General features: G+C 37.2%; 1 protein-coding gene across 2 annotated transcripts in view; it reads right to left on the reverse strand.

Moving 5' to 3' along the window:
- LOC124594853 (serine/threonine-protein kinase mTOR) overlaps positions 1–26,147 on the reverse strand; it is a 264,014-nt gene extending 237,867 nt beyond the window's left edge. For both annotated transcript variants that reach the window (XM_047133312.1, XM_047133311.1), the window contains exons 1-4: positions 25,938–26,147; positions 20,730–20,841; positions 7,814–7,943; positions 7,432–7,667 (exon numbers count right to left, since the gene is read on the reverse strand). In XM_047133312.1, the coding sequence (XP_046989268.1) occupies positions 7,432–7,667; positions 7,814–7,943; positions 20,730–20,822 (459 nt within the window). In that variant the 5' untranslated portion in view covers positions 20,823–20,841; positions 25,938–26,147. The remainder of the gene's footprint in view (positions 1–7,431; positions 7,668–7,813; positions 7,944–20,729; positions 20,842–25,937) is intronic.
- Positions 26,148–26,489: the final 342 nt, after the last annotated feature.

Raw genomic sequence — 26,489 nt, forward strand, 5'->3', positions numbered from 1 at the left:
CTTCCATTTTTTGACAATCACTCGACTTTCTTGATTCACACAAATGCCAAACACAAAGGAATAGAGCAATTTGGGTGAAACTTGGTGTGAGTTCTTTCCAAATACGCTAATAACTAAACATGACCTCGATACGCGCCGGTGGTGCCATCTCTTGGACTTTGCATGGACTTTTCAAATGCCCCTCGCACGTTCAAGGAAATGTAAGACATGTTATTTGGTCTTAAGTGCGCCAAAGTGCAGTGCCACCCCTCTTCACACAGCATTCTTCTATTGCACATCACTGAATTTCACTCCGTGGAACTGAAACGTGTATTTAGTACTGGATGCCATCAAACTATATTCAGGACAGTGGAAATTAAAATGTTCTGTGGTGCCTCTCCTGCTCCAGTCGCCTGGATTGACATCCTGCCCCTCTTTAAAAAAAAAAAAAACGCAATTAATACTGGACAGGATTATTTGTGATCAGGAGAACAAGAACTATTGCCTGTTAACCAATAACTTTCTGTTTTGGGTGACATAAAATTAAATATAGGATACATAAAACCAGTAAAGACAAGAGACAAGCAATACAGTACACATTTCTTCAATCCTTACCTCCTAGCATTATTTTCTCTCTAATATTGCTACAGCTTTACATGGCATGCTTTCCTTTCTGCGAAAGAATCTATTACCTCATCAAAGTTCATCAAACGTTTTGCTACATCAAAAATCGAAATATCATTGTCTAATACTGCGTAAGCTGTTAATACAAATAGTACCAAATACTGGTGTGGTTTCTCGATTTGATTACGTCTTTTTTGTCACTGTCTGCTAGATAAAACAAAATAGGCCTTTCTAACACTGCAAAAATTGTAACACACACCAAATAAACAAGACTGTTTTGGCACAAATGGTCATTTTTATAACACAACAGAATATAATTCACAAAGACCAACATAAAATGCCTATTAGGCCTACTACAAGCAAAAAGCTTTATGTCAGAAAATAGTTTCACATTTCATTCATATGCTCCAGTTCCTCGAGCATGAGATCGAAAAGCAGTAGTATGAGATTTTTATATAAATTTGGAATAATCTTATTCTTACCTAATTTGTGCTATGTCCCTGTTTTTTCTCCTTCCTCGTTCTAGCAAACAATCTTGTCATGACTAATTCTGGAACTATTCCTGCCTTCATCAAAACTTATTCGCTGGTTAACTTCACTAACCCTGCCAGAATCACCAGTTTAGTTATCCCTGATTATTCTCTGGTTAAGCGTTGTTATGTTCGCACATACCATTTTCCACACTACTTCCAGAATAGAACTTAAGTGGCTGTACAACTGGCTCTTAATAGTGTAGCAATCTGGCCAAAAGTGTTCTGACAAAATTTCATTTTCCTGGATACACCAAGAAGATAATAGATAATCTTTCTTACCTGTTATTCCTGTTAGTCGTTTATTTCCACTCTGGTTGTCTGAATCTACGGATTTCCCTAGTAATTATAGCAACACTGATCATTCTCAAACCCAATCGACAACAAATCAGACAGCGATTGGGGTTCACTCATTCGGCTTTACTCCGTTCAGCTTGTATAGCCCGGTCCCCTATTGCCTGCAGTAAAGTTTATTTCTAGATGCAACAAGGATTCCCCTGACAGAGACATCACGTACACTATGCACGCATTCAAAAATCAACTTATGATTTTTTTTTTAACTATGGAACCAAACTGCTGATGTCATCAGTCCCTAGGCTTACACACTACTTAATCTAACTTAAACTAACTTACACTAAGGACAACACATACACCGATGCCCGAGGGAGGATTCGAACCTCCGACGGGGGGAGCCGCGCAAACCATGACAAGTCGCCTCAGACCGCATGGCTACCTCACGCAGCTTATGATTCATTCAGAAATCAGCTTACAGAGTGTGTTCAAAAACCAACAGGGATGCACATCAAAATCAAAATCATATGAGTAATCGATAGACCAATGTGCGCTGGATGTGAAACAAGGTTTTTTCTCCTCAAGAATATGAACTTGGTGCCCCCCCCCCCCGCCCCCCACCCCCCCCTCATAGATCCGGGCCCGCTGCACATGTGAGAATCTGGCAGCTTGGGTGCAGCAATAAAATTTTACCTCATTGCATCTAGCTGCTTGCTGCGACTCCTTACACAGCCAACAGCCACATTTCTGTAGCCAGAAACAGGAGAAGGTACTACTGATACGCCACTCAACTGCGCATGCACATGATCCCGCTTGTAACTGCTAAAACGAATCTAATGTAAACAGCTGTGATATCATGCTCATCGGAGGCAATTTGTTGTTATGAAGCACTGCATAGCTTCCATGGCCTTTGACATATTTTGCTGTCAGCAAACGCTTATATGAACACTGTGTTTTGTTGTTGTATATGGCACATTTCCTTTGGAATTTACATTTTATTTTTGTTTTTTTCTTGTTCACGTTTTATTGGTGCAGTATTGTTCTGCAGTAGTGGTATGCAGTAATATCCTTTGTTAGAGGACTGATTCTTACCAGTCAAAATTACAAAAATTTAACTGAAAACTAAAACAACAAAACATTCCTGGAATTCTAAAAAATTCCCAGTTTTTTCCCGGTTTTCTCCCGGATGAAAAAAATTCCAGGATTTTCCCGGATCTCCTGGTTGTCACGGGTCGTATACACCCTGTAAATTATCATCTCCCTTACATTCTGAATTACACATTTAGTATCCTCATATATTTCCACTGTCTCTACTTCTTCTGCTTCGGACATTAGCATGTATATTTAAACTATTGTTGTTGGTTTGCTGTTGATTCTTATTTAAATCTACAAAAGCTATAAAGAAAAGTTTGAATTTAGTCAGTCTATCGTCTAAGATTAGTTGTACAGTCAGAATTACCTTACATCTTCCTAAATTTCTCTGGAGCCCAAGCTGATCTTTCTCACAGCTGGCTTCTATAATTTTTCCATTCTTCCATAAATAATCTGAGTCACTTTGTGCAACCATGACATAATTCGGTAATAAGCACATGTGTCAGCACATGCCTTCTTTGAAACAGAACTTACTATGCTCTTCTTAAAACCCAATAGCACTTCACCCGTCTCATGTATCTTGCATAAGAAGGTGCAATAGTTTTGTCATGACTGGATGTCCTAAGTATCTCGATAATTCCGAAAGGATGTAGTCTACTTCAGGACCCTTGATTCCACCAATGTTCTTCAGTGCTCTGTCAGATTCCTCTTGCAGTATCAAATATCCTATGTCATCTGCATTTAATTCTTCTTCTCTTTCTATAAGATTGTATTTGAGTTTGTTTCACTTGTACAGAGCCTCTACATATTCTTTCCACCCTTCAGCCTTCCTTTCTTTGCTTAGTACTGTTTTCCCATCAGAGCTCTTTATATTCATAATAGTGCTATTCTTTCTTCCAGAGAATCTTTTCAATTTTTCTGCAGGTAGCATCTATCATTCTCGTAGCCATTCATGCTTTCACAGCCTTGTGTTTCTTATCCCACCATTCCTGCTTTGCTACTTTGCACTTTCTGACAATTTAATTTTTCAGACATCTGTACTGTCTTTTTTTCCTGCTTCATTTGCTGCATTTTTATATTTTCTCCTTTCATCAGTTATATTCAATACATTGTGTTATCCCGGGATTTCTACTGGGCCTCATCTTTTTCCCTGTTGGGTCCACTGCTGCCTTCGCTAGTTCATCTCTCAAGGCTACCCATTCAGCTTCTATTCTATTCCTTTCCTCTCTTTTTTAGTGACCCCCCCCCTCCCCACACACACACACACACACAAACACACATTTCCCTCCAATACTAAATTGGTGATCCCTTGATGTCTCAGAATGTGTCCTAGCAACCAATCCCTTCTTTTAGTCAAGTTGTGACACAAATTTCTTGTCTCCCCAATTCCATGCAGTACCTCCCTCATTAGTTACATGATCCACCCATCTAATCATCAGCAGTCTTCTGGACCACCACATTTTCTCTTGTTGTCTAAACTGTTTATAATACAGTTTTCACTTGTGTAGATGGCTACACTCCAGAGAATTAGCTTCAGAGAGGTCTTCCTAACACTTAAGTCAATATTCAATGTTAACAAATTTCTCTTCTTCAGAAACATTTTTCTTGCGATTCCCTGTGAGCATTTTATATCCTCTCTGCTTTGGCCATCATCAGTTACTTTGCTGCCCAAATAGCAAAACTTGTCTACTACTTTAAGTGTCTTGTTTCCTACTCTTATTCCCTCAGCATCAACTGATTTAATTTGATTACATTCCATTATCCTTGTTATGTTTTTGTTGTTGATTGCACTTATACAGTACAGTTACCTCTATTGTAGAGGTACTCAGAGCCACACCACCTATCTAATTTAAGCTTTGTAAAACACAGTCAATTCTCATACTGTGGCACGACCCAGGTGGCAGATGGTGGGGGAGGGGGTCCTAACCAGCCTTGCTGGCAGACATGATCAAAATAAAATAGCTCTCGCGGACCAAACACACTCCACAGTATCATTCATCATCCCACCATATTTCATTTATCACTTTTACAGATAACATCTGGAATCGTAAATCCTGACCATGGTCAGATAACTGATCAAACAATCAGCCCAACATGGAGAGTCTTCTAACGAGAGAATCCACCTTCTTGGATACAGAGCATCATGGGTCCAAGAAAAGTCCTTTGTGGACTGGACATCGATTCAGATCATTACATTTCAAAGATAAAAATGAAGTTAACCCCAAGAAAGAAAACCAAACCATCAAAACCCATCAGGAGGAGGAAATATGACCTCAGCTATTTAATAAATAATGTGTTATATTCAGAGAGATCCAAAACAATTCCAAGCGATGAACTGGAAATAATTATTGACAAACTGAAAAACATTGTCGAAGAGGTTGTTCCCGTTAGAAGAAGAAGAAAAAAGAAACATGTCTGGTGGAATGAAGAATGTGATAAAGCAATACAGAAAAAGCACAAAGCATGTCTGAATGGCCAGCGAAAGAAAACTGAAAGATCTCGAGAAGAGCTAACCATTGCCAGAAGACAAACAGCCAAGGAAATCAAAGGAGACCATCAAAAAGAAACCCTCAATTTCATAGAGGAATCATTCAAACAACATAAAACAAGGGACTATTTTAGGACATTCAGAAAATATCAATCAAAGTATTACACCACCCACATTCATGATGAAAAATAAAAATGGGAAACTAGTGCACAATAATCAAGACAATGCCAACACTCTAGCTGATCACTTCAAAGAATTACTAAATGCCAAGGAACCGAAAGAATACCTAGATTCTGAACCACATCCAAAAAAACAAAGCACTTCCAGAAAAGATTAAATCACCAGATCTCAGTGAAGTGATAGAAGCAACTAGTTGGCTCAAGAACTACAAAGCAGCAGGGGAGAATCAACTGATCACAGAGCTGTGGAAGAACACAAATAAAAAAACACTTCAGAACCTTCATAACCACATAGTAGACATAAGGAATTCTGAAAAAATACCAGAAGAGTGGAATACAGCTATAATCCACCCAATACACAAAAATGGTGATAGAATGGATCCAAACAACTAACAGGGGATTTTGCTGCTTGATGTCACATATAAGATCTTGTCTAGAATTATCTTTACAAGAATTCGGGAACAACTCCACAAAGAACTTGGAGAATATCAAGGAGGATTTTGTCCTGGAAGAAACTGTCCAGATCAAATTATCAACCTTAAGTGGATCATGAAACCTCAAAGAGTGAGAAACAAGAAGTTCGTCACCACTTTTGTTGACTTCAAGAAAGCATATGACAGTATCTATTGTGAGTCATTACTTAAAATCCTCGGAAATTGGATTGCCATTTGAAACTCATTAATCTTATTGGACTCACCCTTTGAAACTCATTAATCTTATTGGACTCACCCTTAAGAATACTAAATCAAAAGTTAAATTCAGGGAGGAACTATATGAATCATCTGCAACCTGGGCTGGACTTCGACAGAGGGATGGTCTCTCACGACTACTAATTAACTGCATACTGGAGAAAGTCATGCGAGAGTGGAATAAGAAATGCCAACCAAACATCACGATTGGCAGAAATACCAAATTCAATTGACTGGCCTTTGCTGATGATCTAGCGCTGCTCGCAAATAGCACGGAAGAGGCTGAACACCAAATTGAAGAACTCGAAAAAACAGCAGCAAAAGTCGGACTATGGATCTTGTTTGAAAAGACAGAAATGATGCCATACTTCAAGGTTGAAACATCAGCCATTACAATGAATGACAACAAACAAATTAAAATTGTAAATAAATTCAAATATTTTGGGGAGGTTATAAATTGGAATGCAAACGAGAAAATGTCAGTAGAAAGCAGAACAACTAAACTGAAACAAGCGCAACGCATCACCTGTCCAACATACAAGAAGAAATGTCTCTCGATAAATGCAAAATTCAGATACTACCACTCTGCTATTAAACCTGAAGCAACCTACGCTACTGAAACACTGTTCAAGGTGAATACCAAATCAACCACAGACAAACTACAGAAGGCAGATAGAAGAATCCTTAGAACAATTATAAACAAAAAATACCAAGTAGAGAGGCAGTGATGACTGTTACTTAACGAAGTTGTAAACCAAGAAACTGAGTCAGTAATTGACACAATGTGAAAAAGGAGGGTTGCTTTTTTCTGCCACATTTCCAGACTACCAGAAACCAGGCTACTGAAACGACTGTTCACCTACTTTTGGAAAAGTAAGACCAAAAACAACTGGTTCAAAGAAGTTCCAGATGATTCCGATGAGTTAGGCTTGACAATGCAACAAATTGAAGGCGGAGAAGAGAAGAAGATCCTGAAACACAATGACACGAAATTTAAACTAAAGACATTTACAGGCAAAAAATACGCCATAACTGATGAAGAAAGAGCAGCCAGGTCGGAAAGGATGGGAAAGTTTTGGGAGCAGAAGAGGAAAGCCATATCTACAACTAGCATTAAAATTGAAATGTATATGGATTGAATAAAGTGCTCCAATGTGGTCGTAAAATGTGTAAATAAATAAATAATTGTTGTTGTTCTCATTAGTGTATTCATTTTGCCTGATGGAATTTAAAACTTTATTAGTTATAATTCTCTTCCTTAAAAAAAAAAAATAAAAATTGCAGATGTGTGCATTAAAGACAGAGGAAGCTTAAATGTCTTATTGACAACCAGGTCCTAGGAAACAGCACATGCTCCAAATGAATAAGTGAAGATATGGAAATGTGCTGTGTCCTTTTCAATGGAACCATCCCAACATTTGCCTTAATGTAGGGTCTTATCTAGGGAATAAATGTCATTTATCACTTTCTGTATGTTAACAGAATGTTGTTGTTCAATATGAGAACACTTTAATAGATAACAGCTGCACAAGAATAAAACATTAAATGTTGGAAATTACCGCTGCAAGTCGTTTTCCCTCTTGTCGATCTCCACTGAGCCACTCAAATGCACGCTTTACTTCAAATTCAACATATTCAGCAGCATACGTTCCAGAAACTAGTGCTAATTTTCCTACTGTTTTTGCTGCTAATTCCATAACAGTTGTGTCATTTGATGGAAGCAAATTTCGAAGGTAATTTGCAAATCTGCTCACTCTTGTATTCATGTTTCCAACATCAGCATTGATCAAACACACTGTTGACAATAATGGTATTTTATTATACGCATAGTAAACAATATAGAATCTTTACAACACACATTTTAAAGTAGTTCAGGCACAAAAGTGTAAAGCAAATGACATGAAATGAATTAATTGAATGCATATCCTTAGATTAACTTACCTATTGCCAATATTCCACCTTTCTTTTCATTAACATCTGAGCCAGAGACCATTTCAAAAATATGATGATTGAATTCATCCATGAATGAAGTCTGTTCCTCCACAGACACTTCACGTAACTCTGTCTTCACCTGGAAATTTTTTTAAAAAAAGCATGTGTATGTGGACAATATTCACTGACAGGTCAATGGAATATAAATCAATTACCTTAGTACAGCAAAAATTAATCCCACCATTCTCCCTGCTTCTAATATATTAGCAAATGACACACACATATTTAAGAATGCAAACCATGAACAAAAAAATCAGACTAATAACAGCATGCACATGTATTAAGTCCCTTCTTCTGTGTTATACATGTGAATGCATACGATACAATAAAAGGATCCTCTTCTGAGCAACTGACTATATTTGCAATATACAGGCACATATGAGTAGAAATCACTTCTCAATTTAACTACACAAGCTAATTTAAATAATCACAGTCTGGGTGCAGTCCAGCGAGCAAGTACACACAACAGCAAAACTCACAGCAGCTGAAGAAGACATCAGGGTCAGCCGTCAAAATACTGTGCATAAAATAGAAATAACAACTCGGCAGCACACACGGAAGCACATTATTGACTTTATTCAGTTTTTTTTTTTTTTTTTTTTTTTCATTTTGTTTTTATATATAAAAGTTTTGATATATGAAGTACACTGGTCACATTATGATTATTTTTATTAATTTTGCTTTTTATTCATTAATTACAGATTATATCTGTGTACTAAGATAAGGCCCGAAAGAAAGTTACACATTTCACAGTTCATCAATGTTCTTAGAAACAGCGCAATAGCTCAGTTACCTGCCTCTGTAGCTGATATCATTAATACTATGGCTGTGAAGTTTATAACCTAGAGGCAGGCAGTTTGTATCATCATACAGTGTTTGGAAGGTAATGGGAGGAAAGGTGGTTCACAATTCCTGATCACTAGTCTGTGACTCAGTGTCCTACAAATTTTCATAGTGCTTAGTTTCTTTGCATTTTCTGTTTGTCATCACGTGGAACATGTCAAGTTTACATAAAAGATATTTTTTTTCTGTAAAAACATACATGCTGGTCATTTTAATCTTAAATTAAAACAGAATTTGATGAATGCAACCCAACTGCATACATACTATCTACTCAAAAATTCATCTATACAGTAGGGGTGGTTGTCAAGTAGAAAATATTTAATTTTTTATATTACTGCTAACATCTTTAATTGGTAAGGAAGTTGGCAATTTATTTTTATGACTGCACACTTTACTCTTTCTATGCAGGAGTACGGTCAAATTGTGGGAAGTGGAGTCTGTTCCTGTTCCTACTGTTATACTTGTGAATCCTATTATTATTTTCAAATACTGTTTGATTCATCACAACAAACTTTATATGAGAGTAAATGCATAGTGAGACTGTTGTTAGAATGTGTAAGTTTTACACAATTACCTACATGAAATTCAAGGATGTCATCCTTACAGCGTGTTTCTGTGCATTGAATACTTAGTGTCTATGTATGAAATTGCCCCATAAAATTAGTCTGTATGGCATCACTGAATCAAAGTATTCAAAATAAGCTTAGTTGCACATCTTTTTATCACCAAAACCAACAATTATATGTAGAACACCTACTGATGAGCTGAAGCATTTGAGAAGCTCTATAATATATGATTTCCAACTGTAGTTCTGATCAATCTCACACCCCAGAATTTTGAATGATCAGTTTTACATACTTCCTTTCCTCAAGCTGTATTGTTAGTTGTAATCGTATACCTTGCTTTGTACATAACAAAAAGAAATGCTTTTTCTAACTTAAGTGACTGATCATTTACGAAGAACCAATCAATAATAATGTTAAATATTTGATGTAATGCTTGTTTTGTAGTTGCAGCACTTTTGGGCTTGATAGGAGCGAATGCATGTGCACACACGCACCTGGAGAGAGAGAGAGAGAGAGAGAGAGAGATCCATTCATCTTACACTGGCTGGCAAAAATATCTCAAGAATAGGAGTGGTCCCAGAATTGAGTCCTGTGGAGTTCCAGTAACATTTTGTTTCACTGTTTGGAAGACTCATCATGAAGATGCATAACCCACCTGATAGGAGTGGGCCTTAGCTTCATATCAGTTAATTATGATGTAAACCACTTATTGAATACATCTCAGCAAGCATAAACTTCAAGTTTTTCCACATGAATGCTGTGATTTACACAGTTAAATGATTAGGCAGATTAAAAAAAGTTATTTGCAGATACGCTCAACCGTTTTTAAATATCGTACACTACCTTTTTGCAAACTTTTGAAAGGGAAATTAATAATGAAACAGACTGATAATTAGTAATAACCATCCTACTACTTTTCTTCAAGAGGGATTTAATACTGACACACTTTAGTCTGTCTGGGAATATACCTTATGAAAGAGATACATTAAATGTATGGCTGAATACAGTAGCTTTCCCAGAAAGAACACGCTTCTAATGTGTTACATGGAGTGTTATCAACCTTACAAGAATTTTGCTTTTGAAATAATTAACTGTTTTCCTGATTTACTTGGAACGAGTTGGGATGCTCTCGAAATGATTGGATGCTTGTGGTATTCATTGTTGCATAAACTGTAATACTTTTTGCTTTGAGCCCACTGTACCGAGGTTCTCAGGAACATTTAGACAGATAGAAGCCTCCATTTTCCTTCTCACTATGCAATATACGTTTTTTGCTTTTGTTTTCTTAGCTATAGATCTCTGACATCACATGTAACCTTTTTGATTTTCCAATAATTCTTCTCAATAAAGAACAATGCCTCCTATAATAGGAAAGCAGTCATACATTGGTATTTATTCTGGTGATCCTGTATAGTTCTTTCTTTCTTTTACATGATATTTTGACGCCTGTTGTTGTACACATTTTCTCTGATATTCTACTGGTGCTGTATTTGACAGTTTCCATGGGCAACAATAGTTTAAGATGTAGAGTAATTTATTTAAAAATGTACTAAGAGACAATACCCTTGTCATCTATTAACTAACCACAGTTCCTGCCCTTTATCACTAAGCACCAAGCTCATTGCTGCCAATGCCACCTCACTCTACACAAACATCCCCAATGCCCACTGCCTTGCCGCCACTGAACACTATCTTTCCCAATGCCCGAATGATTCCAAACCCACAACTTTCCCCCTGGTCGCTGTGACCAACTATATCTTCACCTTCACCTTTGAATGCACTACCTACAAACAAATCTGTTGAATGGCTATGGACACTTGCATGGCACTATCCTATGCCAACTTACTCAAGGGTCATCTAGAGGAATCCTTCCCAACCACCCAAAATCCCGAATCCCTCATGTGATTCAGATTCAGTGACGAAATATTCATAATTCTGACCAAGGGCGAAGACACAATACATATTCCTCCAGACCCTCAACAACTTTTCCCTCATTCGCTTCACCTTGTCCTCATCAGTCCATCAAGCCGCCTGAAGGAGGGCTCAATCAGCATCTCCATCCATATCAAACCCACCAATCAAACCCATCAACTTCATTTTGACAACTGTCAACCATTTCACACCAAAAAGCCCTCTCCATATAGTCAGATTTGCAGGGATGAGCAGTCCATGAAATACATCCAGAGTCCTGCCCAGTCCTTCACAGACAGAAATGATCCTCTCCACCCAGTGATCTAGTGAGCTACCATTTCCCATGTACCTGCTGACTGGCCACAAAGGAGCTCGTGACCTAGTACTACGCAGAACTGGAGCGAATGAGTTATGTTCTCTGCCTCAGTTTCAACTACCTCTCATCATGCCCTGAAATGACAAATATTGTCCTCACTATCCTCCCCACCCATCCCACAGTGGAATTCCACCATTCACCCAACTTAGGCTGTTTCCTTCTCTGTTCCTTTCGCATCTCTGAACCCAACCTCTGCTCCAAGTCTCGCATATGCCCCTAAAATATCAGGTTGCAAGACGTTCTCTATATATCCTCCCCCACAGCCATCTACTCCAGTTCCGTCACAGGCATTCCCTACCCTATCGGAGAGAAAGCCACCTGTGAAAGAAGCTATGTAGAACACCAATTCAGCTGCAGCCACTGTGCAGCATCCTAAGCAGGCACAGCCACTCACATGCAATCTGTCTGCATGAATGGCCCCCATCAAACTGTGGCCAAGAGACAGCTAGAGCACCCAGTTGCCACTCGTGCCATGCAATATGATGAGCTTGACATTAATGGCTGCTTACAGCCCATGCCATTCTGACCTTACCAGAAACACCAGCTTTTTTGAACTGCTCAGATGGAAACTATCCCTGCAACATGTCATTCATTCCTGCAACCCTCCTGGCCTCAATCTTTGCTAGCCCTGTTCTCCATCCTCCAGCCTCACACACACCTTCTACCCACCCGGCACAGACATCTTAGTCCTTCCCCTTTTTGCTTCCATCCCCTCCGCCCCTCTCACCCAGCAGATCTCTCCAATGTTGCACCACCATCCTGTTCCCATCATATCAATGCTTCCAGAGGCAGCACTTTCCCCAACCCCTATTGTGCTAATGCTCCCCTTCTCCAACCCGTACTTCTTCCGTACCTTCACTAATGAAGATCAACCAAAATGAAACATCCCCCAGGCTGTGGCTAAGCCATGTCTCCGCAATATCCTTTCTTTCAGGAGTGCTAGTTCTGCAAGGTTCGCAGGAGTGCTTCTATAAAGTTTGGAAGGTAGGAGACGAGGTACTGGCAGAAGTAAAGCTGTGAGTACCGGGCGTGAGTCGTGCTTCGGTAGCTCAGTTGGTAGAGCACTTGCCTGCGAAAGGCATAGGTCCTGAGTTCGAGTCTCGGTCGGGCACACAGTTTTAATCTGCCAGGAAGTTTCAAGATCAACCAAGATCGCTACTCACCCCAGTGTGAACACAGTGTCCAGGGAGAAAAGTGGTGATACATTCCATGTGTCTGATAGCTAAAATATTGTAGTCTAAAAATGTGTCTGTGTATGGTTCTACATCTCCTCTAAATGGGTTTCTTAGTTAAATATGATTTACAAAAAATGGTTCAAATGGCTCTGAGCACTATGGGACTTAACTTCTGAAGTCATCAGTCCCCTAGAACTTAGAACTACTTAAACCTAACTAACCTAAGGACATCACATACACCCATGCCCGAGACAGGATTCGAACCTGCGACCGTAGCGCCTAGAACCGCTCGGCCACTCCAGCCGGCTATGATTTACAGATGTTGTGTTGTCTATTATGGCTAATTAATCATCATGGTCAGATAACCCATTTAAAACTGGATGAACACTAACTACTTTGTTGTTACACCCTCACATACAAAAATGTTGTCTGTTAAGGTGGTACTGTGCTATACAATAGTAAATTACTATATCATGTGGACCCTTTCAAAAAATTAATCTCAAAATCCCAACCATCACTTACTGTCAGGCATGGGGCATAATAGGCATATGGTTTCAATTTTTTAAAGAACTTTTGAAGATTTTCCTACAGAGCTCTGTAAAGTTTAATAATTAAAACTGTGCCATTACAAAATTTGCTTCCATTTGTTGTTCTGCAAAAGAGCTACTTGTGTCTATTGGTGCTCTGTCTAGTACAGGACATCAACTAATTCCTGCTTCCTAGGTCATTAATATAAACAACATGATTATTAACTTTGTTTTTCAAGTGTTTAATTTTTTGGAGCATGATACTGCATGTAGCCTCTAATTTTTCTATTCTTCCTATATTTTCAACTTAAATTATTTTACTTCCTTATGAGGAGAGATTACTGTTAGATCAGTAATTACAGGAGTTTTCTCAAGTCTGATTTTTCTTATTCTCTCAGCTAACAAATATCCTAACTCCCCTTTCCACTTCCTATTCTACAGTAGGCTGTCTACACAATGTGTATTCCAGTCTCACAAACACATCAAATGGGAAAGTTCCAATGTGAGTTCTCCCCGAAACCCGCAACAAATCTTTCATCATCCAGTTAACTTGCTGTACAGCTTTGTTGTGCCAAGATTGAGCACACTGCCAAAGAACCTCAACAAGACTCTCATTTATGTGCATAGTTGCTGCCCCCAGTGTGTCCAGATCACTACTGGTAGTATATCTCAAGTTCATAGCCAGGCAAATACAAGCTCTCCCAATTATCAGTGCCTGATTCTCCAAATTCATATCCTTAGTTAATGACTTAATATCCTCTATTTCATGGCCAATGCTTGCACCTGGTTTCACAATGCCTGCGAACTGAAACCCTGATCCCAACTGTTCCTACAGTCGTTGCTTTACACCCCTCCCATGACTGCTACCTACTAAGCAACAACACTTTTTTTACTGTCTGACGTTCTGCAAACTAACACCTCTTCGTCCATTACCTCTAATGGTGGGCATGTTACATTTATGGTGAGCTAACCACTGGATACCTTAGTTCAGCTCGACAACCTCAACAGAATTTTTTCAGTACTAGTGGTGGTGGTAATGAGTCGCCCTAACTTATTTACAGAACAGCTTACATTAAAATACTATTGTGGTTATGTATATCTGTGATGCATTTATGTAAATAGTTGTGAAAAATTGTTACAGTTGGGGGGGGGGGGGGGGGAGGGGGGGGGGTTAGAAAGATACTGTGAGCTGGGAGTGTTGGATGTTTCCAGCCATGCAACAACATGAGCGGCAAGAAGTGTACACTGAGAGGCTACCAGCTGCTGAGAAATTTGCTGACAGCCATCACGCACAAAACTCAACTGTTAAAAGTGGTGGTAGCATTACTCAGTTGTACAAATTTAATGGTTCCTAAAAATTTAATATGATCTTAATGGCAGTTTGATTTTGGTCAGGGCATCAGAGAGTTGTCTGACCATGAGTTTGATCTGGTTACAGATGGGTTAATGTTACGAGGTTGGATAAATCAGAGTGGGAGCTTGACTACCTATGAATACAATAGTTTAATGGGTTGCTTTAGCTAATTTCTAAAGAAAAGTTAGCACGGGTTCCTATAGAGGTTTCAAGATACCATTCAGCTGATATTCAATGTTGAACTGGATTCGCATTCTTGGTCAATCCAATGCAGTCCAAAATCGGTAGATGTATTTGTAATGGTATTAACCAGATTATTGGATGCCAACAGATCACTTTCAACTTCGTAGTCTGTGTTTGAAGATTATTTGGAACTGATATAATTTCCGACCTTGTTCAGTCAGCAGTAGTGGTCCTAAACACTCTTGTGGAAGAGTGGTTACTTGCTGAGTCTTTAGTACTGAAGAGCGAATTTCTTTGAGTTCATAAGTATGACTCACATGCTTAATACTGTGTTAGTAGGCACTACATTAATTTCACCAGAACTGCAGATATCAAATGCAAATCAAATACAGCAATTCACTGACTAGCTGTTTAACTGTTTAGACAACACAACATCTGTAAATCATATTTAACTAAGAAACCCATTTAGAGGAGATGTTGAACCATAGACAGACACATTTTTAGACTACAAGATTTTAGCTATCAGGCACTTGCACATATCGCCACTTTTCTCCCTGACACTGTGTTCACAGTGGGGTCCTGCTTGCTCTGAATGTGACAGAATTAACTAACTCAAAGTCTAGATTTCAGTATTTGTATCAGGAACCATTTGGTCAGATTTTAGTGCTGCTATTCACTTCTGCAGAAGTTGTATCAAGCACCCAATAAATGCTTTAACACATAATGAGGATATGAAGTGGAAAACATTTGCTTGTATGATTAAATATCAGTGAAAAAATGGCGATGATGTTGGTTGTTTTTTTTTTTTTTTTTTTTTTTTTTTTTTTGGGCAAGGCCATAACAGCAGTACTATTTACACAGGACACCATTACAGCAAGCAGCAGTGTAACTATCATCACTGATGAATAAAAGAATCCGACTTGCAGATGAGTTAAAAAATAAAATTAAATCCCAGCTTGTCATGTCATAGCTGTTGAAGTATATTCAAGACATTATAATCTCTAAGGAAAATAAAAGTCTAGATCAGAGTTGAAAAGAACGTTTCGACTGAGGTTAGTTTTATCTAAAAAAATTTTGTTACTAAAAATATTTTAAAGGCAAGGAAATGAACTAAATAGCTCCCATAAAGAGTAGGTTCAAAGATAATAATCTGACATTATAAAAAAAATAATTTATTGTGATCACACATTTGATCTTGGCTCCTTTGTGATCGGTGGTTGTCAGTTGAGTTCATGCTGCTCCGGAATGTTTACGGTTGTTACCAGCCTCAGTTACATAACAGTACTGTGTGCCATAGCAATAAGTAGCCATTGTAAATATAGTGCTAATCTACATGCAGTGTTGTCGATGTTAATTTATTTACAAAAATGACTGAAGAAGCTGTACCCGGTCCTTCTAACGATTCACTATCAACTTTTGTATGATTTCAGAGATGCGTTAAACCATAACATTTTCATTTTGTACAAGAGTCATTAGCTGGCTGCTCTGGGAGAAGGAGATGGTACTAGTCTCAGCAGCCACTGTGCTATGAGCCAACTGCAAGCTTCAGCTCCCAGCATCCTATGCTCAGGGGCCAAATACAAGCATGCAATCAGCATTTTATTTAGTGGAATGTTCGGATTACTCCAGAAAAGAAGCATAACAAAAGATGGAAGGTGATGGGTGTAAAATACATAAAAGGTTGAACAGTTAGTGAGTGAATTGCTATATTTGATTTACATTTGATATATCTGTAACCAAAACTATGAAAATTCAGAATCTTCTACTGCAGAGGAGTATATGAGTAATTTTGATTTGTAGAATCAGAGATAATAGTATATGATTTGTTGTTTTAGAAAGCAGCACGCTTACTTGGCTTTACAGTATATAATTATTTAATGAAAACCATTAAATAATTTCCTCTTAATGGGACAGCTAATCTTATATTTTTTTGAACACATTAGCTGCTGCACTCAACTGAAGAGGTAATCAACTACTGAACATGAGTTGCAATTGTGCAGTAGTAGTGTTATATATACAAAACAGTTATACCATATTTAGACAGGACATAGGTTGACAGGCTATACATCTATTACTATTATATAGTTACTGTAGAAACTTTTCATTGTGAACAACGTACGTGCAATCTTTTAAGTAACCTTGAGTATATTCGGATTAATGAGTCAAGTGGCAATGTACATAAGATTGCATGTATGTGGGCTGAGTAATATCATTATATTGGGAAGAAGGGCAGCATTAACCAAGTACAACTTACGAGGCAACTTATGAGGAAGTGAGACAACACACAACTCAATACTCAAGTGTCGTAAAGTGGATATATTTTGACCACTGTGGTTACTCTGACCACTCATACACCAAAGGTTTTACAGCTCTCTGCTGGTTCTCAGTTAGGTGTTTAGTATATACTTGGTGGTAAAGTTCCATCAATATAAGCTAAATGGCACCATGTTGTGCCAGCTTTCTTGTGTAACAGTTAAAAATAATGGAGTGTGTTGTACATAATTGTACACAGAAAAGTGTGTTAAAATCATGTTGTCGAAAATCCAACAATATCATTTAATATATGGAGTTTTCTACTACATCATGTAAGCTACGCAATTAATTCTCAAAATGGACCCCTGATTAGATTTTTGTTCACATGTATGTATCTGCCACTATATTATGATTTCTGAGGTCATGTGCATGACTTCTCCGTTTCGGGGTTAGTTTGACCACTGTTCATTTTTAGCCCAGGATTACAAATACAGAATTTATTAAAGACTGCTGATGCCAATGACAGCTGAAACCAAGGAATATAAACATTAACCACTGGTATGAAGATAAATGATAATTTGTGATTGTTAAGGTGCCTACAACTAAGAAAAACAGATGTCAGTCATATATTGCTCAAATTGCAAGGTGTTGTGGTTCAGGCAGAGATTCAGGTACTACACATAATGTCAAATATCTCTTGAAACAAAGAGTGAAGTTTGTTTGGCCACAAAGTGCCAGACATTGTCTCGATTAATGGAGAATCGATAACCTTAATTCTAACTGTAACAGACGTTTTGAGATGAGGCTTTAGGTCTAAAAGAGATGAAACTGAAGGCATTATGCTCAGCTAAATTTGGAGCTATGTGTGTGGTACTCCAACTTAGTACCTGTCATTATGTTTATAATTCCGATGGTGATGTATATCACTTTTATGTACTGCACTAGGTTTTTTCCTTTTATGAGGCTTCATAAAGCACTAAAGAAAACTTTAGATCAGTTTATTTTTTTTCTCAGTGGTCAAAGTTTCATTGTGTTTTTGAAATACTGACCACAATGGAATGGCAGCTAACTGTTGTGGTGGAAGTACAGGTCGGTCAATGTACCCCTAAATCCATGATAACTTCAACCACCTACTGTTTTCCATTATTTCCTCTGCATTTCAGACAGTGTACTGTACTAATTCATATATAATCTTTCCATACAAGCCCTTATTTTCAGTAACAAAAATATCACAGACATTAAAATACAGTCATAATAATCCCACTGAGTACCTGGCTTACAGTATGTTAGAGACCACCCATGGATAATATGTCTGAAGGAAACACTTGGCTGAAACCAGCTCAGCCAGACTAAAAAACTCCAAGAACTCAGTTGTTGCCCATTACTGGAAGCACCATTGATATTACACTTTGTCGTGCACTTCACAGTGGTTTGCAGATTATAATTGTAGGTGTAGATCATGACATTCAGGAACATAAGATTACAGTTTTAGTATATTCATCCTGAATGAGAGTCACTGTGTTAACAACTACACCAGTTTTCTGTAAAGTAGTAAGACCTCATCTGTGATGTCCAGACACTGCAGCCAATGCTCTATTAATGACATTGCAAAGCATGCTGAATAATCTGATTGACAGTTTTTATGTGCCACTATAACACTTTCTTCTTTTAAACATACCGGTAAGTCTTTTGCAGAATGAATCAGACATGAGCTACTGAGCACTCACTAACACTGCATCCAACCAAAGTCAAAAGTCTCAGTTCTACAATCTTTATGAGCGTATTGTTTACTGAATGCACTGTGATGCTACATGTACTTAAAAAAAAAGTTGATGAAAACAGTTACAAGATATAAGATGGTGGTTTGATAAGACTGGTAAAATAGCAAGTAAAATGTTTGTTTCATAAACAACTCACTTCACTTCTTGACATAGTCTCCTTTGAGAATACACTTGCTCCAGAGATCCTTCAAGTTTTTTCATCCCATAAGAAAAATAACCTCAATCAAACTCCATAAAATACTCGTTGACTGCAACTATGATTTCCTCATTTGATGTAAATTTTTTTTCAGCAACAGAAAGTTTCAAGTTTGAGAACAGGAAGTAGTCATTGGGGCTAAGTCTGGTGACAGGGGTGGATGGGAAACCAATTCAGAGCCCAATTTGCGCTCTTTTACCATTGTTATCACTGATGTATGGGATGGTGCACTATACTGAACGGCACTTTTTTGCATATCAACCTTGGTCTTTTCTTAGCCAAGCCAAGTTTCAAATGATCCAACAATGAGGCATAATTGGGTCCAGTTATGTTCTACATTGTTCCACATAATCTATTAGGATTATTCCTTTAGAATCCGAAAAAATAGTGGCCATCAAACTTACCAGCTGACACAATGGTCTTTGTCTTCTTTGGTGCATTTTCACCAGCCTTTGTCCCTTATTTTGACTCTGGTGCATAATGATGGATCCACATTTCATCAACAGTCACAAATCGGAGCAAAAAGTGTTGCAGATTGGGATTAGACAGCCCCAGGTATTGTGTTGAAATTTGCCAGGTGTGCTTATGGTCGACTGTGAGCAATCACAGCACACATCTACTTCATAGCAAATTCTCCATGTAGGATATTATGCTCTCACTCAGATGAGATGACTACGATCACAGCAATCTCTCAAATTTTTATTCAGTTATCTTGCGGTACCATATTAAGGATTCTGTCAATGGTTTCCTTTGTGGTGACCTCAACTGGCTGGCCAGAGCACGCTTCGTCTTCAGTGCTTGTCAAACTACATTTAAATTCATTAACCCAAAAGTAAATGGTCTTCAGTGATGATGCAGAGTCCATGCAAAATTCATCCAGTTCTGTTTTGATCTGTGCAGCAGACCAACCTTTTAAATGAAAGTATTTGATAACAGTATGAAACTCAGTTCTCTCCATTTTCTATCACAGTCAACAAACGACCAATGCAGCCAGCTATCAACAATTAAATGTATGCAGCACAAATGTTCCATTGTTTTATGGAAATTTACCAGATTTATCAAATCACCCTTGTATAATGAAAGAATTTCAGCTAGTTAATTACTTTCATTTTTTCCTGAATAATTTGTATAAGTCATAGTTATGTGGAATGAGTCACACTACATGCACATTACACATTCATATGTAAATATGACTACTATTTCCAATATTTTTTTGGGTGTACAGTTGTTAGTAATTACTACCCACCACCTTCTGCACGGTACAAAAATAGATATTCTCACACAGAACAGAGCGTGTTGTCAAGGAGAAACTTTTCCAGTATATTTTCAAATTTAATTTTGTTGTCAGCTATTTTATATCATTTAGTAAGTGATAAAAACTTTGGTGGCAACATTATGTCCCTTTTGTGCTAAACAAAACCTTAAAGAGGAGTAATGAATGTCATTTTTCTTCTGATATTGTAATTATGTACATCATCACTTCTTTTGAACTGCAGCGGATCATTTACAACAAACTTCATGAGGGAATAAATAAACTATGAGGCAGTAGTCAAAAGGACTTACTCCTTAAAAATGTGTGTACAAGGTGGTTGTGAATGAGGACCAAATGCCACTGACTTAGCAAAAAATGAAAAATAAAAACACAAATACTTAAAATATCTTTAACACTGCTTACTCAGTAAAAACACACAGATACTTACATAATGGTATAGATCTCTTGCTGCCTTAAACCTGACTTCATGGTGTCGGGACTTCAGTCCCGTCACAAACTGTTGCATTAATGTATTTGACATCTTGACCACTCAGTGTTGCCTATAAAAATGCACCCAGATAATTACACAAAATTAAGAAGTATTCTGAGCAATAATGAGAAGTTAGCTGCATTACTTATTCATCACACACACACACACACACACACACACACACACACACACACACACACACAGAGTCAAGCACATATTTGTAGCTTATGGTTTCTAATGTCTATGGTACACTCTAAAAAATTCTTACAATTATTTCATGTGACTTCAGGAACTGTATAATTTAAGGGACAGGTAACTCAATTTCACAATGGCACAGCTTTGTTACCTGTTTCAAAAATGTTGTCTAACTTTTGGGTCTACATGAGAAGCTAAAAGAATCATCACTCACATTCCCAATTGTGCACAACAATGTGATAAAAGTCATGTTAATTTTTCAGCTTCTCTTCTAATTGTTATTGCAGTCTCTGGTGAAAGAAGAAGCGGAGAGAGAAAGGATGGGAAAGATGTTTCAATATCTGCAAAAACAGCACAATATGCAAAAAATTCAAAATTCTGTGAAATTAATAAACACAGCAACTTAAATGATGTTTAATTCTTTATGGCAAATAGCTGCAAGATGATGGCAGATTCATATCACTGACCACACAGAACAATGAAATCTTCGTAACACAGGGAGAAAAACATGGCTATCGATCCATTGGATTTGCATACTTCACCAAGAGGCAGTGCTTGTAAACTCTTAGAGATTTGGTCACTGAAAACAAGTGACTCTTCTCACTACCTTGGTATATCAACCACAGTACTTAAATCTTGCTGGCTTGGTAGTGGCTCTCTGTGAGTTAACACTGTAATCAGTCAATGTGACAGTGTGTGTTGTGTGAAAGAGTGAAATAGCAATAGTTACTTTTATTTACACAAGTGGGGGTACATAAAATGATCCCTACCTACAGGTACACCTCCCTCCTCCCTGTTCTCAATTTTTTTTTGAGAAAGTAGCTTCAAAAGAAATACTTCTCCGACATTAACAGTTTAAAAATTGCTCAGTTTAGCTTTCATAAAGGCATCCTCTACAGGGAAAGCAATATATTATATCAAGAATCTCAGATCTGCTCAAACTGAACAATAAAATTAGCCTGCTGGTATTTTCTGTGAATTTGTCAAGGGGTTCAAATATGTAGATCACAAAATTCTACTAGGGAATAATCATCTTGGGGTTGAAGTTCGTTTTCTGTGTTTTCTTTAACAATACGTATGTTTTTGGATAGGGTCTGCCTTTAACAAAACACAATTTTGTTTGTTAATCCAAACATGTTTCACTGCAGTTGCAGCATCTTCAGTGGGCTTTCATTTCTCATCTGTTAAAGATAAAGAATGCTCTTTACTGTATGTATACATGTACCTATTAGTTTTTAAATAATAATCACAGATATTTGAAAAAATACGTAAATTATGAATTCATACCTTTTTACCACATGGTATGGTTTTTCTGACGTGTTGTGTTTCTACAGTGTTCTACAGTGACTGTTTTGTTCCGCAGTTTGTCATCTGCACCATGTCACATCCAAATTATGATTTGAAATTGTTATTTCTATGCCTGAAATTAATTAATTCAATGTGCGTGTGTGTGTGTGAGTGTGTGTGTGTGTGTGTGTGTGTGTGTGTGTGTGTGTGTGTGTGTGTGTGTTTGTTTGTTTCTACTTACATAATGTTTCACTTACATTTTCTTTTCCCTCATCTTCATCACTGTCAAACACTATATATTGAGGTGCCACTGTTTACAGCTGGTAAACAGTGAAACAGCGACAGTGGCAACTCAGTATATAGTGTTTGAAACTGAAGAAGATGAGGAAAAAGAAAACGTAAGTGAAACATTATGTAAAAACACACACACACACACACACACACACACACACACACACACACACAGAATTAATTAATTTCAGGCATAGAAATAACAATTTCAAATCGTAAATTTGACTTAAACAATTTATCTACTTTAAGGTGTAAGTAGTTGCAGATGACAAACTGTGGGAAAAAACAGTCACTGTAGAACACTGTAGAAACACAACACATCAGAAAAACCACAACCATGTGGTAAAAAGGTATGAATTCATAATTTATGTATTTTTTTTTCAAATAACTGTAATTACGATTTAAAAACTAATAGTTACATGTATACAAACAGTAAAGAACATTCTTTATCTTTAACAGATGAGAAATAAAAGCTCACTGAAGATGCTGCAACTGCAGTGAAACATGTTTGGGTTAAAAAACAAAATTGTTTTTTGCTAAATGTGGACCCTATCCAAAAACATATGTATTGTCTACTAGGGAAATTAAAATTTCGTGACAATTAAAGGCAGCCGCTTACACTGATGGAGTCATATGTTAACAACAGAAAACAGAGGATTACATTAGCAAATGATAACAGACCAAGAAAACAAAATTCAGAGTTGGGAAACATTAAATATGGAGTCTTTAATTGTAAGGTACTTGATCCACTCACAACAGAAAGAGAACAGAACTCTGACAATATTTCTCAGTATCTATATGAGTTTTGGGGCTGTACGTTGTGGTGACAGACTAATCTATTTCGTAGCCCAAGGTCTATATGTTGGAAGGTGACAAGTTTGGTCTATGAGTTAGCAAAGGGATATCGATAACTTCAGTTAAACTAATTTCTAACCCTACAAAAAAAAAACCATGTTAACACAATTTTAAACAAATAAAAAACACTTACAGTTAATAGAAGGAGATTAATGGGTAAATAAAACCCTGTGTGAAATTTCCAGGCACCGAGATGGATAACAAACTGAAGCGACACAAACGGGTGAATAAGTTAACCTAAAGCTCAGTGTTGCCAGATTTGCTCTTAGAAATTTCTCTCTCTCTCTCTCTCTCTCTCTCTCTTCCCCTGTGTGTGTGTGTGTGTGTGTGTGTGTGTGTGTGTGTGTGTGTGGGTGTGTGTACATATATTCTGTGCACACTTTCACTCAATACTCTCCTACTGCATCATCTTCTGAGGCAATGAGGCTAAGGTAAGAAAAAAATACCATAATCAATTTACAAAAGGCTACATGAAGTAGAGCACTAATACATGCCCCAATGATATTTGAGGTCAGTAATAAGAGTGAATTTAGGTTCGGCTACAAAATATACTGTCATAATACTAAAAGTGAAAATGATTTCTATACAGACTATACATCTATGTCTATAGTTCACATAGAAGTTCTATATTCTACTGAAAAATTCATTAAGTGATTGCCAGCAGGCATCAGGCAGGAGGGTTGAAAATACCAAATATTCAAAACTAAAGTAAAAGGGTGCCTTATTTGAAATCCGTAAGAATATTTAAACTTGGAAATGGAAACTCCAAAAACACTCATTTTCATTTTAAACACGTTCAACTCTAAATGATCTCTCAATGAATAAATAAATGAAATGAAAACAAGAACTGTTAAGTTTGAAGGAGGCCCTATAAAAACAGCAGGCAAATCGTGTACAAGTAATTTTTTTAATAACTGGTTTCTATTTATAAAATACACTACAAGTAACTCCTGTAATTATCAGTTTGAGTAGATTATCACCAGTAAAAATTAGTTGCTAGTATCTGCAGTAGCTGCTTCTGCAAATCTATGTATACTCATTCCAGATCTCTGAAGGCCCTCCTCCATCAGAATATATGGAACACAATGACTGAATGAATGGACCAAAAAAACTTCAGCTGCCTCGTGCAATGGATGCCATGTTTTATAATACTTTGATCCCCAATTAAGTATCATCTAAAACAAGCATTTTCTATGTGGAAAATCATACAAAGTGTTTCACAATTCAGAATCATGCGACAGGACAAGTTTGGCATGTTGCTACAAAATAAGAAAGATGTATTACTTGTATATATTAATACGTTCCATGAGTATGCTTCAGATGATAAGTAACTCCTTGAGCCCTCCCCCACCAAAGAAACTGTACATATATCTGTAACATAAAGTACTTTGAAAGTGTGTCTCATTACAATTGGCTGCAAGTCACCAGCAAATCTAGATTACCTGCAGGATCAAAATCAACTGCTGAAAGGTTGTTTAAGATGTGTGAGATGCCCAACAACTCATGAGTAACACTGAAACACCCAGTGTCCAACTACTGTATCTTTGCCTCCAAACTAAGACTTGCTGTTTTAATAACAAGACCTCGAGTGACTCAGTTACTACACTACTGTGGGTCCCATGAACAACATTAGCCATCCGTATATTCCTTGAAGTATGACAACTTGTCACATTGATGGCGCTTGGGATGTTTATGTAAGTGTATGTTATAGCTGTACAAACTGATTGTACATTTTGTTTATAAGACATTATTTCTTTAGGGTGGTGAGGGAGGTGCCAATTCATTGGAGGAACCAATCTTTAGGACAGTGCTGCGTCGTATGCTGTCAGAACACAGGGTATTTTCTCATGTACAGAGCTTGTAATGCAAAATGGTGTTACACACCAAACTCACTATTTAGAGCAAGAGTTTCAAGTTCATCGTAATTTTTGTAAGACAATTCAAATGCACTTAATTTTGTGAGAATTACAAATGTTCCATCCTTAGTGAACTACCTGCTTAAACATTATCTTCCTAATAGCCTCTTCTGTTACACTTTTAAAAGGTGTAGGACTGGCTGAAAGGTACAAAATATATTTTAATTTTACCCACAATAGTCCCAGCAGCCGTGACTATACTGAACATGTAAGAGGTATAGCATTATAACGCCTTTCATCACAAATATTTCTGCTGTATTTCTTCTGTGCTCAATACCCATGCCCGTACCTGCAAATTACAAACGGAATTTGCCTCCAGGCATTAACAACTACTAATATCTGTTACTGTAGCTGATGTCTATTGTACTTCTTGAGTACCTAAAATATATTACTTTCGTTTTCGGGTCCCTGCTAAAAACATTTGTTTATGAAATTTCTTCGGTTTTGGCCTGTATGTTAAACTTCTGTTGAGCAGTGATATAATGTGCAATACATTTAAGAATAGACCTAATTATACAAATATCTTAAAATCATAGAAACATCATGCCCCGACCGGTGCGAATGCTTGCAGTCAAAATTTACGTGGTGCCTAGAATCAACGCATAGTGTTTCATCCCCTTACCTGTAGATAATGTGGTGTAACTCTTAGTTTTTTGAATGAATTAAATTCGTGGAGGAAAATTTGGTCTCCCTGGCAAAATTTGTAGGGGCTATTAAATACTGTAATCCTAGTTAAGAAAAAATACGTATTTTCTTTAAAATACGATTTTCCGAATGATGTATCGCACGTCGTATGCGATACATCTTTAATTTTTTTGTCTTCCGGATAATTACACTAACAAAAACGTCTAACAAAACCCAATGTCAATAAACATTTCAAAGATATTCGACCATAAACGAAAATAAATACGATGCATTCGACAGAAACCAATCATAAATTGAAATGTCAGAGATAACGTAGTATTTGAAACATCTTTGATCAATGTAGAGTTTATACATTTTTGTTCGTGTAATTTATGCTGAAATTGGAAAGTAAATTCGCAATCTTGCCAAAAAAAGGAAATTTGTCTGTTTTTAAATGTACATGGAAATATTTATAAACTACAAATGAAACTTTTGCATACGTCTGTTTATCTCAACAAAAAATATACAAATACAAATGGGACAGAATAAA

This window comes from Schistocerca americana, chromosome 2 (assembly GCF_021461395.2).
Source record: "Schistocerca americana isolate TAMUIC-IGC-003095 chromosome 2, iqSchAmer2.1, whole genome shotgun sequence".
Taxonomy (NCBI): domain Eukaryota; kingdom Metazoa; phylum Arthropoda; class Insecta; order Orthoptera; family Acrididae; genus Schistocerca; species Schistocerca americana.